The sequence below is a fragment of the Melitaea cinxia genome, chromosome 2 (assembly GCF_905220565.1).
Source record: "Melitaea cinxia chromosome 2, ilMelCinx1.1, whole genome shotgun sequence".
Classification (NCBI taxonomy): domain Eukaryota; kingdom Metazoa; phylum Arthropoda; class Insecta; order Lepidoptera; family Nymphalidae; genus Melitaea; species Melitaea cinxia.
This window is the reverse complement of record NC_059395.1, coordinates 16,427,202-16,447,776: the sequence shown is the minus strand read 5'-3', so window position 1 is coordinate 16,447,776 and position 20,575 is coordinate 16,427,202. Positions and strand designations below refer to the sequence as shown.

At 31.4% G+C, this 20,575-nt stretch overlaps 1 protein-coding gene across 1 annotated transcript; it reads right to left on the bottom strand.

The window, feature by feature from the left end:
* Positions 1-6,762: 6,762 nt before the first annotated feature.
* On the bottom strand, positions 6,763-14,783 carry LOC123665950 (protein obstructor-E-like). Its single transcript, XM_045600176.1, has 7 exons — positions 14,647-14,783; positions 12,188-12,274; positions 10,348-10,461; positions 9,369-9,433; positions 8,065-8,203; positions 7,237-7,450; positions 6,763-6,877 (listed from the first exon to the last, which is right to left on the bottom strand). The coding sequence occupies exons 1-7, from the start codon at positions 14,687-14,689 to the stop codon at positions 6,820-6,822; spliced, it is 720 nt and encodes a 239-aa protein (XP_045456132.1). The 5' UTR covers positions 14,690-14,783; the 3' UTR covers positions 6,763-6,819.
* Between the last annotated feature and the right edge of the window lie 5,792 nt (positions 14,784-20,575).

Sequence of the window (20,575 nt, the reverse complement as noted above, 5' to 3'; positions counted from 1 at the left end):
TCTACCCCCAAACCCTCCAAAGCGTTCTGGTCACCTTAATCACTAGAAGAACACAACACTGCTTGAAAGCAGTATTATTTAGCTGTGATATTTTGTAAGGTCGAGGTGCTTCCCCAGTCGGGCTGCTTTAGATTTTGTTCAGGATATTTCCTACTGTGTCTTAGTATGCTTTAGCAAGCCACATGAAATTTTACTACCTTATATAACATTAACATAAATATAACTTTTTATGTTATAAACTCAAATCGACCGATTTCTTCATGTTACATAAAATAAATTACATACAATTTTAATATTACCAAAATTTGTACATTTAAAATATTAATAATATTAACAGCTATTTAAAATTTACTTTGAACGTACTTTATAAGATTTATTTTCTTTAAACTGCGGATTCTCAATAGATTTTTCAGAGGTGTAAACATTACTTAAAAATAGTTTTTATTTATTTTTTCGTATATTAAAGTAATATATTAGTTAATTAATAGAAGTTGACGACATATATTGAATAATTTATGGTAGCCTTAAGCGTAATATCAAATAAATATATACCACATGTTTCAAGTTGTTTGAGAGTAACGTTTTATTTGTATGTTTGCAATGCTATGTTTTGTATATGCTCAAAGATAGGATTAGAAATGAAACTATCCGCGAGAAAACGAGGATTGCGGAAAACCGGGATGTCTGGCGCGAAATTGGGGAGGCCTATGTTCAGCAGCGGACTGCGATAGGCTGAACTGATACTGATACACTGTAAAAGTATTTTTTGTGTTACACCATTATAATAATCGTATGAATTACTTATGCAAATATATACAAATAAATAAAATTGGAGTGTCTGTTTGTAATATTAAAATAACCGCTTTTTACTAAATGCATATGGATGTATATGGATATACACAGTACATATACCAAAATAATATTTTTTACTATTTTTGTCTGTCTGTCTGTTTGTTCCGGCTAATCTCTGAAACGGTTGGGCCGATTTTGACGGGACTTTCACTGGCATAGCAGATGTAATAAGGAGTAACTTACTTAATAGTAACTATAGTACTTTTATTTTAGAAATTTATTTATTTTATAACTCTGCGAACTAAACAATATCTTTTTTGTAAATTCCACGCGGACGAAGTTGCTGACACAGCTAGTTAAACATAGATTTTAAAGTATTTTCATTAAGAACATAAAATGTCTGTCTTAAATTTAATTACTTAACCGGAAATGTTTATCGCAAAATCACTAAAGATTGAATGAAAGTAAAAGTTAATTACATTTATGTCTGACGTTGTATTGCAAAATATCAATTAATTACGGGTGATTATTGTCTGGCATTTAACTGGTTGTTTTAACGTCATTAATGAGAATGATAGTGAATTGGCTTATAAAGATAGAAAATCATAGAAAATGCTTGATCGAAATATTTCAGATTGAAATTGTTAATCTTAAGAGTAGTTCTATTAGTTGTAAAATATGCCTGTTAAGTACAATATTTTGCTCCAGCCTGTAATATCCCACTGCTGGCTATAGGCCTCTTTCCCCATCTAGGACAGGATCATCAATCATCAATCGGCATCAAGGATCAGAGCTTAATCTACCACACTGCTCCAATGCGGGTTAGCGGATATACTACCTACTATGAGTAACGATTGCTATCAGGTGCACGTGATAACAACCGAGAAGGCTTAACGAGCTCTCCGAGGCACGGTGGGGAGATCCACAAGGAATACACAAACACCCAGACCACGGCAAACATCTGCATGGTCAATAAAAATGTTTGTCATGTTCAGGGATCGAACCTACAACCGCTAGCGCAATTGTCACTAATCAGTGATGTGACCGTTATGCCAACGCGACGTCAAAGTGCAATATCAGTGAGGCCATAATTATGTACTATAACAACGCTACAGATTATAAGATGAGGTACAATAATCGTAGCAAACAACAAATATAATATTTAAAAAATATATATTAAACTCAAAATCGTTAGGAATACCAAAGCAATTTTACTAAATAGTCTGCAGGTCCGCAGACTATAAAAAAATATCATAAGGTATTGTTGGAAAAATGTAAATGTACCGTCAAATGACAAGGGAGCTTAAAAAAGACAAACATATTTCGTCAAAATAATCAAAACAAAATATTATCTCTGCCACACTTTGATTTGTCGCATATAAGCGGATTAATTTTTTGGGAAAGTATCGTATTAAATCAAATACCACGTAGATTCTACACAATCCCTATAAATATTATAAATGTGAATGTAAGTTTGTTTGTTACTTTTTCACGAGAAAACTACTTAACCGATCATCATGAAACTTTGTACGCATATTTTTGGAGTTATTAGAAGGAACATAGGATACTTTTTATATAAAAAAAATGAATGCGAGCGAAGCCGCGGAGAAAAGCTAGTAGTAACATAATGTAGTAAATATATGTGTCTAACGTATGTAATTGTGTCTACCAAAATCTATATTATAATATTTAATTTATTTTCATAAATCTACAGACAAAGCTAAACGTGTTTGAATAACATTTAGCCTTAAAAAGAAATGAATGATCGATAAAGACAATAATATTGTAACAGTTTCTCAATACCAGTTGATGTAAGAGAATTGATCCAGTTAGTTACAAAGTAAATGTAGTTGAGCAGCTTTTTTGAAAGCAGAGCGTATGTTAAGAGGCATTTCACAATTTTTCGTTTTTCGTTTAGGTAAATTTGGTCGCATCGCGAGAGTTGTACGAGCCGCACGATCTTTGTGCTACTTGGTATAGTGTAACAACCAAAAAACCATCTTGATCTTTTTCTAATGTATAATAAAAATTAATAACTATAATGGTATAAAATATTTTTTTCATAAATAATTTGTTAAAAATTTCAAGTATATTATATAACAACAGTCAATAAATTTAAAATACAAATGAAAAATAAATTTTATGAAACATTTTTTTTTAAATTGATTTACTTTTTTAAGGTTACGAATGAATCGAATATTTACGATATAAATAAAATAGCATTTTATTATGGTCCAGAAAATTTGGAGTAATCAAACATATTTATTAACAAATAAAAAGACAAACAGATTCAAATGCTTTTTTGTATTGATAATGTGAGAAAAAAATTAAAATATACATTTGTTTACAGACATTATCATCATATCATCTTGGACCATAAGAAGCCATAAATACACAGGCCGAAGACGGGCAGCAGCGTCTTCGGTGCGACAAAGCCAGTACTGCGGTCACCAACCCGCCTGCCCAGCGTGGTGACTATGGGCAAAACACATGAGTTCACGTTATTTTTGGCGTAAACTTGTGGAGGCCTATGTCCAGCAGTGGACTGTATAGGCTGTAATGATGATGATGATGATGATCATCATATTATTTTACGATAATTTTCGCATATTTTATTTTTATTTTTATGAAAGTATCAAATGCGGTTCATCACACTATAACAACAGTCGCTTGGTGCGTGTTAGCGAAAGAGACAGCTGCGCAGAATTTGGCGTGGACCTTACCTCTAAGAGCACTGGCACTCGACTGATTTATTGGGTTTGATGCGTGGTATTATATACTATACTACCTTTTTATTTTTAATACAAAAGGTATTCAAAATAATTAAATATTTTAATATTTTTTTTTATATTCCTAAATGATGTAACTTTACTTTGGTAGAGATAGTTCCTTAAAAAGTCTTTGTTTTCTAAGAAAAATATCGCTTTTAAAATTGTACTTATTTGGAAAATATTTGTAACTTTAAAATTTTATTACGGATTAACAGAGACACAAATGAAAAAAAAAATCTGCATCGTGTATCAACAAAAACATATTCCACATATTACCATATTTTTATACAGTTTTAAGGTAGAGGTTATTGAAAAATAGAACTTCAAAGTATACAATTTTGACCGTTTACCCAGGGAGGCGGCCGATGAAAAGGTTAATAATTTTGTACGTACAATATAAATCAAAATTCTAATTCATTATTTTACTACAACAAAGGTTGCTCTATTATATTTAAAAAATATAAATTACATTATTGCATTCTATGCTGAGATTAACGACGTCAAAATATCACAATTTCGCGGATTGTTACCGATTTTTGTGAAGTGGCTCTTAAGCACAACGTACAATATATGCGATACACGAACAAATAATGCACTAATGGAGGTAAATCTATTTGTTACACTTTTGTATGTAATGTAACATATTTGGGTACCAATATTCGCTATGAACTGAATTGCACATGTACGAGAACTTCGTGCCATTCTATAAGCGTATTGAATATGAAGACTGATAAATACTTAATTTAAAAAAATAATAGTTTCTACTATGATAGACTATCATGTGATGTGAATGAATCAGAGCCATCTTTGATTATCTGCAAGGACCAAATCAACTAATCGAATTAATGATGGTTGAATGGTCGATCATTAGCTCCTAAACAAGCTACTAGAGAGCGCTGCTAAGTTTAAGCTACAAACGATAATTTTAAAGGAATACGTGGAGGCGTTCATTTTTGGGATTTCCAAATATATTTGAATGTTTACGCTAATACACTTTTATCGATTTAACAATCTGTGTATACATACAGTTAAAGAGCTTAAAAGTATATGTTCTAATTTCTTATAGTCTTCGACTTAAGATGGTATATAAGAAATAGAAAAAGAAGAAATATACTTTATTGTGCATATTACAAGCTAACATAACATACATCTATAGGTATATTTAAGGGCAAAGATGAAACTGTATAAAAACTATTCCTAAAATTAAAAACTAGTCGTCTCAATATATGCAACATTTTCTTTATAGCGGTTAATATCATCCATTTATACTTTTCTTGTTTTTTAACTTTATTTATAATTTTTTTCTGTAACGAAAAAAGGTAGATTTTAATCTAAGTACCAACAGGGAAATTGTAAATTTATACAAAATAACACCAGTTTTGAGTTCGTCAGGCGCCTTGTGATTTATGATTTTTAGTTTCTAGTACAATACATATACATATATACATACATACAATCCCACAGTTTGAAATGGATAAATGTAAACGTTTAAAGAAGAAAGTTTAAGGTTCGACATTGATTACATTATAGTGAACATTCGCCACTTTCAGTCACATAAATACCTTTTTAGGGAAATATTGATTATGATCATCATCGTTTCAGCCTGTAATATCCCACTACTGGGTATAGATCTCTTTTGCCATGTTCCGACATGGGACTACTTTCCCCAAGTAGGACCAAGGATCAGAGCTTAATTCACCACGCTGCTCCAATGCGGGTTGGCGGATATATTCCCTACTATGAGTAACGATCGCTATCAGGTGTACATGATAACAACCGGGACCGACAGTTTAACGTGGTCTCCGAGGCACGATGGGGAGACCCACTAGAAAGTGCACAAACACCCAGACCATGTCCAATACCTGTATGGTCGATAAAAATGTTTGTCATGTGCGGGTATCGAACCCACAACCGCCAGCGCAACAGATACAATCCATGGCTGTGACCGCGCGCGCGATGTGTTGCGCCAACGCGTATTAATAATAATAATAAAATATTGAAAATTAAACATTTCGCTACTTTAATTCAAATCTTACTAGTGATATGCAGATATTTGTATTAATAACTAACTAAATTAAAAACAAATGAATAAATACGATTTTCATATAATATGCTTGTCATTGATGTATGTAATATATTGCACAGCAGCAGAAGTATGTAGTAGCGAAATATGGAGTAGTCTGTCTGGGGAAGTACTCAAGTAGTTGTGTACTTCTCCTGAGTACGGTAGCCAGAGTTTCGGGGTAAGGTCAGCGGTTAAGTTTTCAGCGCGCATGTTTTTCTCCTAATGTGACAGGCGTTCATTGGCTACGGCTACCTAGAGTTGTGCTTAATTTTGAGTATATTTTATTTTAGCACTTTAGTATGTTGGTAACCAGGAGGTAAGTTACTTAAGACTAAACATGGTAACAATATGTGTAAAGAGTGTTCGAATACTAAAAGTTCTCGCAACATTAATCGCTATTACCATGCTTTGATTAGTGCTGTGTGATAAAATATGCTGCCATTCCTGTTTCAAGTTATGTGAACTTTATTCCTACTGTGTATTCTAATGTCTCTACTTTTTTTAAGTAACGATTAATATATTCGATTATTAATAGGACAATCTTATAAACATCGTATTTGTAACAAGAAGAATGGATGAAATCTACCCACACGCTAAAAATTATATAATAATTTAGTTCGTATTGTAACTTTCTCACTACCTAATATACTGACTGACTTAGCCAAGGTAACTTACTAAGTGTTGAGATACTAATATTTAGTACCTTCGAAGTATACGATTAAATCATGCCTAGCCTTATTGAAATTTAGTCAGTAATTTACGTGACGCACAATCAATATACAAGTAGATAAACAAGAATGAAAAAAATAAACTACATTTATGTATTTATATTGATTACAATATTAACAATTTGAAGTATAGATCAATAATAATAAGGTATAGTGTAAAAGTTTATTGTGATGACCTAAACATTGATTTTAGGAACGTGAAAAAATAAAGTTAAATAATTAAAAAGCTGGTAACTAATCGTCTGCTTTTGATCTTTGAATCTATGTTAATAATACTTATAATAATATTCGACGTGTGCATGTGTGTATTGTGATATAAGTAACAGTTTAGTAATAATACATTTTTTTATTATAAGATTGAAAACGACAGTAGGGAATGCTTTTTTTTCTAAATAATACTACAGAAAATCTATAACGCTATTTATTTACTTTAACACTAATAATAAAACTTATTATCTAGTAGTTATGCCTTCTTCGGTAATTTGTTCTTCTCAGTAGGTTGACCTTCGTAGTAGTTTTCACTGTAAGAAAGAATTTGATTTAATTTGTTTTGCTTCAGGAAGCATTAATGATTGGCTATCATTAGAGTTATTATAGTTTTTTGCTTTAAATACAATAAATATAAGTACTGCGATACTTAAATATTTCCTGTACCAAATAGCTCTATTATGATAAGCGTAATTAAATATTACTAGCATTGAAATCAGCATATACCACATGGCATATAGTTTTGAATCTTCATTTTACGTTTATTAATCAACAAACAATTAATAAGTTTCTTAAGTTCAAGTTGTAGAGGTCAATATGTGTTACTTTTTTCTTTATCATCTAAATAGAAAAAACATAGCGTAATATTTTTTTTTTGTTACAAAGATCTCACCATCCAGGTACTTTTTCAGGGTCATCGCACGTGAAAGTGTCTTCGTTGTACACTTTTCCTGAGGGACAACTACCCTTTTGTGGTTGGACTCCATTACGGCAGATGTAGAATTTCTGACAGTCTTCAGGGTGGGGGAAAGTGGGGTGTGGGAGAGCACGTCCATTAGGTCCCATCACTTCACCATCGGGACAAGTGAAACCGTCATCAAGGACATCTGAAATAAAAAATGCACGTTCGTTAAAGTGCCTTGACGTTGTCTTTTTTCATAAACATTCAATATCCTCTTTTCCATTTTTAACAATTTTTGTTACAAAAAAGAAAATGAAGTATACTTCTAAGAATCAAAGACTACAGATAATCATTACAGCCTATACAGTCCACTGCTGGACATAGGCCTCCACAAGTTGACGCCAAAAATAACGTGAACTCATGTGTTTTGCCCATAGTCACCACGCTGGGCAGGCGGGTTGGTGACCGCAGTACTGGCTTTGTCGCACCGAAGACGCTGCTGCCCTTGCTGCTTTGAAATACACAGGCCGAAGACAGATAAATTATATTTAAAACTTAAAGTGTCAATTACGAGGGCAAATATTGCTAATAACAAAACAAACAATAAAATTTCGTTGTTGTGTAGCGTTTAGACGACATAATATTTAATAAAAATTTAAAATAAATGCAAGGACATGAAATGCAAGGTATCATATTTTATATTTGTGAAATAGTATGCCTACTATACGCATACATATACCACAAATTTTCAGTACCTGTTCATAAAAACCTAGATTTCCTTAATATTTAATTAATTCTAAATTCTTCTTAACAGCTTACCCTTTGTGATTTGGTCACAACGTCTCGCTACGGACTCTTTCCAGTCGCAGTTGGAGGACTCTTCGTCAAAGTAGAGGCCAGGAGGGCATGGTAGCTCGTTGGGAATACCGTCGGCACAGTAGTAGAACTTGTCACAGGCCTATTTAGAATAAACATATTCATATCTAAAAATGTATTTCTAATGCGATCTCCCTAATTGTTATCAATTTGTCGCTTCAGCCTTTAATATCCCACTACTGCGCATAGGCTTCTTTCCCCATGTAGGAGAAGGATCAGAGCTTAATCCACCACGCTGCTCCAATGCGGGTTGGCGGATATATTCCCTACTATGAGTAACGATCGCTATCAGGTGTATATGATGGCCAATACAAATGTTTGTCATGTGCGGGGATCGAACCCGCAACCGCCTGCGCAACAGGTACAATCCATGGCTGTGACCGCTGCGCCAACGCGGCATCACATCAATTCAATGTTATCAATTGGCTTTGGCTTATTTTAAGATGTCCAAAAAACTTAACACTCTATTGTTCATTAATCAAAGTGCTTTGTTTGGGACAATATTAAGTAGAAGTATAGGAAGAGCAATTACGTCTGCGAGATAAGACAAATTTCTTAATTTTGACCTGCTGCAACAAATCACAGATTAAATCAATATTTTGTTTTTTCTAATTAAAGATTAAACGACATGTCAAGTCCTTGATATAAAAAAAAAAAAACGTGGTTACGTAAATGATGACACATGATGTGCAATTCGAAATTTAAAGCAGTTGGGTCTTTCATAATTACATCAAAATTATTATTTTTTGTTATAGATTAGCTTAGTCTTCCCGTGACCATAGTTGCTGTAAAGTATCCGAAACGTCGGGCATCTAAAAAACTTAGTAAACCGCGAATAATCCGAAAACGTTGTTTCATTATGATTAGTGAAATTCGCGTAAACATTAGAAAACAATATATTCTTTATAATTTACCTACTTTATTTTAGATCCGTCCTCATCTAAGGAGTTAGAGAAGGAATAATTATGTTTGCTGGCAAATGAAAAAAAAGAACGACTTCAATTACACCGACAAGTAATACAACATAAGTAGATGAAAAAATAGTAAGTAAATGCGCATTATTAAAGATTACTCCAAAAGTTTTAATCAGATCTCGATGAAATTTAAATGTGACCACATGATAAACATCGGCTTTCGATTAAATAAAAAAAATATGTATATACGGTCGAATTGAGTAACCTCCTCCTTTTTTGAAGCCGGTTAAAAAGAAGAAAAAGTGACTATAAAGTAAAATAAAAAAAACATACCTGGGGATCGGGATGCTTGAAGTATCCGTTTTGTCGTGGACAACCTTTAGTAGGTTTTGGTTCCTCTGGAAACATAATTTTTTTTTTTTTTTTTGTATTTTAATTTGACTTTAAATCAAAATTTGTAATGTACGAAAGTGTTTGTGTGTGTTCATGTGTTTTGCCCATAATCACCACGCTGGGCAGGTGGGTTGGTGACCGCAGGGCTGGCTTTGTCGCACCGAAGACGCTGCTGTCCGTCTACGGCCTGTTTATTTCAAAGCCAGCAGTTGGATATTTATCTCGCCATCGGTCGGCTTTTTAAGTTCCAAGGTGGCCGTGGAACTGTGTTATCCCTTAGTCGCCTCTTACGACACCCACGGGAAGAGAGGGGTGGCTATATTCTAACTACCGTAACCACACAGCAAGCGCTTAGCTATATGCAAAAAAAAAATGAAAAATGCACAGTTAAATAAACTAAGACGGTGTAATAAAAAAATATCGACAGCGTCGGACCACTGACTGTCGATGTGCAATTGTGCAGTCTTACGTAACAAATCGCCTGTAAGATAAGTATATTGAATGATGTTTAAAAAGGGCATGGTTATTAGAGCTCATGGATGATATTAATATTAAATTAAAAATACCGGTTGTTGCAAATAAATCATTAAAGATATGATATCATTTATATCTGCTCATAAATAATCTTGGCCTTAGTCTTTACAAGGCCTTGAGTGCATATGCAAAATTATCCTGTTTTTATAATTTTTCTGATTCATACGTGCCAACAAAAAATAATACCGGTTGGCTGTTGTCATTGAAAGAACTAATTTTGAAATGGCCTCATATAATAAAAATGAGGTCATCTGGATGGTACAAGGTATCATATATAAAACTGCAATTAATACCTAAGGATAGAATTATTGTAGCGCGGGGCCTCTAGGGTTAACCCTGTCCTCGACTATGATATTCCGTTAATGTATTTAACATTTATACTTACGTAATTCTTTCCTATCCCCACAGTCGACGTTAGAAGGAATGTCACAGAGTTCCTTATTAGGGTTCTCGTCAAAGAAGACTAGACCATCAGGGCAGAGCTTTGTTTCCACTTTTCCTGTATAAAATATAGTTGTGTTACATTATAGCTCGCATAATTGTATGATCTTGATTATTAAATAAATATAAAATTCAATTTATTGTTGTTTATTTTATTAGCATTTATTATACGAGTGATGATCACAACAAAAAAATTTCTCAAAACGGTCTAACCGTTTAAATTCTGAGATTAGTATTCCAATAAAAACATAAAACAATTGTATGCTACATCTATAATATAACAAAAAATATTCCAACAATGTCTTAAGACAACATTTATGTCACATTCACGAAAAGTAAAATGTGAGTACAATTTAAAAAACAAGGTGTAAAACCCATATAATAATGTGTAACAAAACGATGTTTTGTATTCCATTGTTGTCTATTACTTTCACCGAGTTGTTATTTCAGCGGCTTTTGTAAAATATACAAAATGCATTAGTATTCGTCGCAATACGTACATACATGAGATATTTAACTAATTTTATAGTACCAGTTAGGTAACATCTTACTTAACCATAAAATTAAATGGAAATTAATTTTATATACAAGAATTTACAGTAATTACTTGTGCAATGTATTTTCTGCTAATCTAGACTAACGTTCTAACCTAGAACTTAATTGCTAAAATGAAACTAGTGACCCATAGTTTAAAAATGTTGTTTAAAGAACTTTGTACGCGCAGATCTAATTTACGACGATTTCATTCAACAATTGCAGAGTAGTTTCTGTGATGCAGTTTTGTATATTATGTCCTTAATCTTATTATGAGGTAAGGTGAAATTTAGTGACGTCATTCCAATCGTAATATGTTTATTACGCAATGAAACTGTAAAATGGAAGTAACTAGCAAAGCGCAATTTAACGCAGCGGCCATAAGCACAAACCCTTACGTAAGAGATCCTTATATAAAGGAGGAGTAATAAGAAGCTTTGAAAATTCTCTCATTAAGATGTACTATATAGACCTGAATGTATGTAGCTATGAATGTATGTATACAGTAAGGTAAAGTCATTTTATATATATAGAGGAGTAGAACAATATTAACCGTATTTTTAAATTAGTTAAATGTCGACATGGTGAAAAAGAACAATGAACCTGGGCGCTCTAATGCCCTTAAGACTTTTATTATGCTTAGTACTTTACGTAGCAATACTTCAGCCAATAATATCCCACTGCTGGGCATAGGCCTCTTTCCTCAAGTAGGACAAGGATCAGAGATTAATCCTCCACGCTGCTCCAATGCGGGTTGGCGGATATATTCTCTACTATGAGTAACGATCGCTATCAGGTGTACATGATAACTACCGGGACCGGTGGCGGTGGCCACAAGGATAGCACAAACACCCAGACCACGGCAAAAATCTGTATGGCCGATACAAATGTTTGTCATGTGCGGGGATCGAACCCGCAACCTCCAGTGCAACAGCCACAAACCAGTGCTGTGACCTTTGTGCCAACGCGTTTATGCAGCAAACGCTGCATAAACTCAAAATAATTAAATAAATGATACAAACAAATTATCATACAAAAAAAAAGTGACATACTTCATTTTTCTTTAGAATTAATCATGGCAACTGATACGATTACATGTAATTAAGGTCACATGAATCAATTTGTTGTATTATGTTAAGATAACATGTGAAGAAATTGACGATAATGTATGTGCGCAATCATGTGCATGAAGGTAAGTGACATTTAAGCGACATGTCAGAACACGTTGACCTTTCACACACGATACTAACCTCTGCTGCATTTGTAATAAAGGTCGCATTGGTAGGGGTCCGGGTAGAAGCCGTTCTTTTCCGGACATTTGAAGTCTTGAGCTGTAACTGTTTATAAATGTTTCTTTAATATAAATAATCCACATGGAATCTGGAGATAAAAAAGCTTGGAGGATAATTTTGAACTGTCACTTTTTAACCTCGATTATCAATTCAAAAAACCAGTCAAATGTGAGGTAGAGTATACATATACATGTTTTTGTAGGCGATTATTTAAAATAAGCAGACATTTTGTAATCAATATATTGACCAGATTTTATTTTCTTAAAATACATATAATATATTATAATAGCAACCACAGCTATACATATGAAATGAAAAATTTTAAAGCCTAATTTAGTAAAGTTCCGATGATGATTGACCAGGTTTTATAGATTAAGGGAGGGGCAAACTAACACAGTTTTGGAGAAACAGACTGTCATCATTAAGGTTTGAAACAATAACTTATATTTAAGTTTTTAACAGTGATTGTAGAGCTTGATTTAATTATATATACACCAAAATACAGATACATATAAAGAAAGATACAATACAAGATGTTCAAAGGCGATCTTATCGCTAAATGCGATTTCTTCCGCGATTTTCGAAATTATAAAACAAACGCTCATGCTAAATAAAATAAATTTACCGAGATACTATTTAAGAATTTTGTGATAATTATGCTTAAATATGCAAAAGTGAATTTCATTTCATGCTTTGATGTCATTTAAATTTTAATGGTACTTTGCTTTAAACGATATCGTAATAATATTTAGCCTTTCTTTCGTTATAAGAAAAAAATTCTCGATCACTGTTGCCGAACGCGCTCCAATTTACGCTACTTACACACAGGCCATTTAACACAATAACTGCTACCTTATAGGTTTCGAAAATCTGACATTCCGTGACAGAGTTCAATAGTAAAATTGCCCTTGCAAAACGAAATGTTCGTTAAGAAATTACTTGAACAATAAGGACACGCGAAAGGAGGACGATTGATGTAAAACATTGTTCAATTCACCTTTCGTATATACTTAATTAATAAGTTTTCTTTTAATTAGTAGATTATTTACTTATAATGTGCGTATAATAACTTATTATGTTTGTCCTTGGAAACGTAAAGTCAAAAATATTTTTTTTTATCTACATATATATAAGAGGATCATAAAATAAGCGATGGAAGTAGTTCCTGATGTTATCTCGAATGCTAATTTTTTTCAGTCATTATTTTTTTTTGTAGACAAGTAACACCAGAAACCAAATAATATTTTAGATATTGCATTTTCATCTAATAGACATATTAGCTATATTTCGTACTAGCTGCCCGGACAGACTTCGTTCTGTCGAAAGTTAATAATTTTATAAAAATAATAATATATATTTTATCAATTTTTTTTAAGTATTATAACCTCCCGCGGGCCTTAATGAACATACAAAAAATAAATTAGCTGAATTGGTCGAGCCTTTCTCGAGTTATGCGCTTAGCAGCATTTATTTCTGTTTATGTAGATTTGTTAATTTAAAACACGTAGTTCCAGGGAAAGAGAGAAAGGTGCCGTGACGATATTATTTCTAGACTTGCGGTCTAAGGTTCGACGATGATAATTTTAAAGATAATCTGAAGGAATTTTTATTCAATTAAGAAAACATTACGTACCAATCTAGTTATTAGATTTTATTATCGTGCAGCTAGATCAGATAAAGAGATAAAAATCATAATAAAAAATTTGTACTAACTTACATTGCCTAAGGACACACGCTTGATAGCCTTAAGACTTGTTACATTTTTCGAATGAGAGGTTTACTAGTTCAACAACTCTACACTTTTGACATTGATTGATAGCATGATATTCGAAAGGAAGAAAGCAACACGTTTGTCGTTATATGTGAATTATAAACCGTTGATACTCTGTTCTCTAAGTGAAAGTATCATAAATTTCTAATTTTGTAGAAATAAGTAAAATTTTAACCACAATCTTAAGCTTACAATGCGTCCTTGGTACTACACTGTTACTTTCATAACCCTTAAATTGTTAAGGAATTTATGTGCTATAATTTAATATTTAAACACTTCATCAACGCGTATACTGCAAATACGTGCTGTGACCGCAATGAAGCAATTCGAAGCTTTAAGCTTTTACTTAGTTAAGAATTCAAAGCTGAATTTAGTTTAACTTTGTTGAAATACTAATTTAAATATTACATTTACTGCAGTTACATTATTTGCATAAATTACGACCTATTTACGCTACTTTGGTTCGTGGAGTGTGGTTTACTTCCAGCGTTCTTAAATTTATTGTTTAATATATAAAATAATAAATATAGAATTTATGCATTAAAAAAAAAAAACGAAAAAATAAATGACTAAAGTTAGTATAAGTCCATTTCCATTTTGATTTTAAACAATCGATTTGAAATATTTAAGTAAATAATAAACTTACCAAAAGTGCAAACAGCGAGGATGATAATAATTAAACTTTTCATCTTGAACGAATAACTGATTCTAAATGAACCAATAAAATATATATCTATTATAAATCTCCGGGTACACGTGCGGTTCCCGTCGAAGGTTGCTCTGTATTGCCCGTCGTGGCGCGCATTGTAACCGGCGCCGGCGCAGCCGACTCGCTACAGTTCGTTCGGCGAAAGAGGCTACGTACCTCTAATACTGGTTTGCAATTTTTTTTGGTAAAACAATATCAAATTTAAAGCCATATTTGAATTCTGAATTTGAATAATATAAATTATTATTCCAATGTAATACAAATAAAATATAATTTCATTAATATCGGAGTAGCTCTATATCTTCATTACAATAAGTATATTGAAACTTTTTAAATTAATAATTAATGTATGGCAAAAAATATCAAGCGCGATCTCCTAAGACTAGCCAAGCCAGACAAATCACAAATTAGTTTTTGTGAACGTACAAGATACCTAACAAAGATTTTTATTTATTTTTTTAAACAATAGAAATATTTGTCATTCTCTAATATTATTTTAACTTACAATATTTTTGTCTATTAAAAACTTTCTATTATTAAAACCACTCAATCAGTATAGCCTATTGCAGTTCCCAGCTGGATATAGGCCTCCCCAAGTTCGCACTAAACATCCCGATTTTCCGCAATCCTCATCCAGCCTACACCGGTGATATTACGTAGATCGTCGGTCCAGCGCGCCGGAGAACGACGTATTAATAATAAAAAATTGATACCACGATGTTTGTACTAAGATTGTTAAAGAACAATAGCGATAGTTTAGATTCTATCTTTGATAATAAACTACGTCAGAAAAAAGCAATTTTATTCAAGTGTGTGCATGTGTATATTCTAACTTTCATTTAATCATTTTTATAAAAATTAAGTCTCACCTAAGTTGTTCGAATGCAGCAATTATAAAATTCGTCTATATAATATATATAGTAAATGTGTAACCGAAATAGACAGGAAAAAGCCACGTCGCATACGGTACTACCTTAGAAAAGACTGTGAGAACACGTCCATAACTAAAGTAATCTCGAAGTCTATTACTTCAAGGTCAATCATATAGCAAAGATGTCAATTAGATTTAGTATACCCCATCAAATTTAAATATATTTACATTATATATATGTGGGTAACATATTAAGAAAAGATACTTGTAAAAGCGTCACATATAAATTATAATAAAGATGGTTTTATCATTATCACCCATTTAAAACTAATAACTATGTACTTTAACCATATATGCCTTAGAAATATATATAAAAATTAGTTTATAATATATATATATATATATATATATATATATTCATAATAAATTATTTATAAATAAATCAACTAAACAAAACTAAAATAAGGGTTATGGTATTGACCGGTGTACATATATAAACACAGTTATATTTAAAATGCAATATCACGCACTTAGGATATTCAAAATTTAATTTAACAATAAGCGTAGTTATTTAATAAAGATTCTGGAATTTTCTGTTAGTTATTATTGAATAGGTACTATAATCAGGTTTGCAGATATAAATAATATATTAATTTAATTTACAATATTTTTCAAATTGATTATTCAAATTTAGTAATTAATAATAAGGATTTTACCAATCTTATTTTTTGTTGTTTTGAGATTTCGAGGTTACGAAAACCTGTTGCTTTTTTTCGAAACATTGCGAAAACTTGTAAACATATGCTTAGTAATTAATGTCAGTTTTTTTTGTTTTAAATCTTATTATGGTGGTCATAAATAAATCAAATTATATTATTGTACTATTATTCGGATAAAAATATAATAATAAATTTATGAAACTTTTATTTTCCTCAGAAACTGAATCAATTTTCTACACATAGTCTTCTAATAATAATGCATAATGAATTATTTCCTAACAATTTTAAGTACGTGTCCTGTTCTTTAATTAGTCATTCCTTGAACTCTTTGTCCTTTTACAATCAATAATAAGTATTAAAATTGACATTCAAAAATCGATCTTACGTGATTGTTAATACAGTTCTAGGACCGTTGCATAAGGCACGATGGCTACTGTTTCCTTGAAAGCACAAAGTAACCTCAGCCGAACTTCATGATTCCAATAACCTATTGAATTTTTTTTTTCTCAATCTCATTACCTCTTTTAGTCAGATGGTAAATCTTTCTGTGACACTTTTGATACATACAAACTAGGTATAACTGGTTCTTAAAAGTAATAAAATGGAGGATACGTTATTGAAAATGACGAAAAAAAAACGAGGAAATGCATGCGTTTATAGTTAGGTATGATAATTATATAAATATTAAGAGGTATTTTTACTTCCTTGTACGACGTATTGGGAGTATGTTTATCATTAAAAAAATTATTTTGTAGCTTCAAAATTTAAAATCTTAGCTTTCCAAACTTTTTCAAATGGAATTTAAGCTAATGAATTAAAATGTGGTCTACTTAAATGAATTAGCCTGGAAACATCCTACTGCTAAGAAAGTGTCTCTCTTCTTAGGATTGCTAAGTGCACACTAAATACAACTAACATAGTCTAAGGTGTATATTGAGGACTCCAACCCTGTCTGATATTCCTTTGAAATTGAGTATTCTGTTTTTTAGATATTTTTTAATCCTATTCCACACGAATTTGGCCTCTCTACTTTTTGATAAAAATATTTTCTTTTATTTCTTCTCCAGATCTATTAACTTTGCTCAAGAGTTTTAGTAAGTATTCTAACTCTCTAACCTATAGTCTTCCATTAATGTACTAATGTTATAGTAAAATAAATGTTATTCTTCTCATTTACGTTTAAGGACGTATTTCTAGGGGGTGGTCTGACCACCCCAAGGAGACCTGGCGGGTTAGGGTAGTTCTGCATCCTGTTGCTAATAACAATATCTCTATCTAGAATATATCAATTATTAATTATTAAATAATTAGGTAAACAATATTCAAAAGTTCAAAATCGCTGCGTGTATGGAGTTTATGATATAATATTGCATTTATTTTGTAATTGTATAATATATATTACATCGGACTGAAACGGAAAATAATATTCAAATATTTGCATAAGTTACGTTAAAAAATATTAAAAATTAGATTTTTTAAATTGTTTTTACTAATAAATCATTAAAATAAAAAAAATCATGAGTTAAATAATATTATAGCATTTATTTATTTCAATAAATGGCTTTCGATAGTGTCAAAGTAGCACGAATAATTTCACAAATATCACGCAAATTTGAGAAGTATCTCTTCTTACATAATATACCTTTTTTTATCTTCAGTACACTATAAATCTGGATAAAACGTATATCAACTGTTTAAAGTAATATTATGAAAAAAGCTCTTTATGTATTTTGCAATTTCATTGAATAAAAAAAGATACGAAATCTGTTTTACTTGTTCCTACAAGGAAGAACTTTTAAATTCTTGGATTATGAAGGTTGTAGCCTTCGTAATCATCTTTTTATTGATTTCTTAAAATTTTAAGTCTTACGGTTGTCGTTCATTTACTTGAGACTTATATTAAAAAATATATTTCATAATTTATGCAAGAATTTATATCTGAATGGTCTCACACAATGATAAAGTACATTAAAATAGAGAAATTAAAAAAAAGTAAGAAAAACTATTAGTATGTAATTATTACACATACTATAATATAACTTTCGAAATATTATAGAAATATTTATAAAAAAGTATTTATTGTAATAGTGAATTGCTTTATAGAATGAATATAAAATAAAAATATTTCATATTGCGCTAAAATTTACTTACCTACCGCTTTGCGTATATTTGTAACTATATAATTAAATGTTACAATCGATGTCATTGCGTCAGTTTTGATACTTTTTAAAGTCTTATGCAAAAGTAATTCGACCAAAAAACTGCATATATATTCGTAATATATTTAGATTAAATTAACTCTATTGCATGAAAAAAAATACCGATGTCGTCACAAAAGCATTTAAGTTCATATGCAAAAAATATAGGTATACTAAGTCTAATAAGATATTTCGCCAGTAATTAAAATTCAATGAGTGACCTTTTTTGATTTCTGAGTTATTTCCGTGTATTCTATCTATACATATAAATTAAATTGAAATGTGCGTCTACGATTTCAAAACAACTGTGTTTTTCAAGAGCTTACAGTTAGTTTATACCCTATTGTAGATACTAAAACATAAACAAAAGATTTTAAAATGTTTGTCTGTCTCATTGTCTGTCTCTTTTTCTGTGTATGTCTGGGCTAATCTTTGGAACGGTTGATCCGATTTTTATGGGGCTTTCACTAGAAGATAGAAGAGGTTGTGGAGCAACATATAGGCTTTTTATGTCGGAATTCCGAAAAAACGGGTTTACTATAAAGCTGAAAAGTTTATTTGTTTATTTAAATGCGCTTGTCTCAGGAAATACTGGTTTAAATTGAACAATTATTTTTGTGTTGGGTAGCCCATATACCGAGATAGACTATAGGCTTTTTTTCCTCAAATTAACGAGCTAGTTTACGAATGTATTCATCTACGTTTGTTCAAAGGTCATGTCAAAAATGACACTGCTCAGCATGTGTATTACATTATTTCATAAATACTAAAACTATTAAAAACTAGTGTTGTAACATTTATATTTGATTTTATTTATTTTTTAGAATAAGGTATATTATACAAGATCATTATTGTCAATAGAACATCATCCTACAACTCGTAGGAGCGTATGTGAATGAAACAATGCGGGTCGTCTAATACTCTTAGTATATACTTGTATTGCACAAAAACATTTAACAAGCGCATATGATTTCTATGACATTTAAAACAGACAGATATTTGTAGATGTTCGTGCGATAAAATCATTTCAGTCATTTGTTGAATGCATGCAACGAGTGTCGTGTATGAATGTCTGGTATCACTAAATTAAGCAACATAGAAACAACAATTAGGGTTGAGTAATGGAATGCCAGTTGAAAACAAGTCTTAGGCTTACAGTATAAACTAAATTAATCATTGATAACAAGCATACAGCGTAGAGAGGGAGATATTAAATTAGGTTATAGTTTATCAATTTAATAATCAGATAATGTACCTAAAGTGAATTGAAATGAAATCACATAAAATCGCAGGAATAGGTATTTTTTCCATTCATCTCACCCACCAATATTCTCTACTTTAGGTTAATGGTGAATTTACCTTCCCAATTTATATTAATTGTAATAAAATCTTCCAAATACACATTAATTTCTGAAAAGGTATATGATAGTTATCATTACGTCTAGGGGAAAGATATAGAGAGATAAATGTCGTCGATTCTTCTGTAATGATGTGTACTATAAACACAATTAAAAGGCGGTACAGAATTTGACGTTTTTTATATTTTAGCCGACTGAAAAGAGAGGAGGTTCTTGATTCGATCGTATTTTTTATGCGTGTTGTTACCTTATAACTACTATTTACTGAATGTACCTATTTTGATGATTCTTTTTTAATCGAAAGCTTGCGCTTGTCATTCAGAGAGATCTTACGAGTACTTTTTGGGTAATCCCTAAAAGTGCATATTTACTTGACTATTTTTTAGTATTATTTGTCGATTTAACTGAAGTCGGTTTTTTTCATTTACAAGGAAACACAATTATAGTACTTATAATTCTTGTTGCACTATCTGTTAAGTAAAATATCTTATAGTATAAGTGTGTATGAGTAATACACATCCACCAACACACAATGTTGCAACGTGACATAATAAGCTTCGATTATTAGTTACCATATGAAAATTTTGAATTGTGTTGTAAAAACGCCCTCAAACGACATCTCAATTAAGGCAACTGATGAAAGTGATAATAGTTTTTAAACCCAGTGAATTACACTGACCCATTACCTTCGGTAACTACAGAAATTAAAAAAAAAAAACA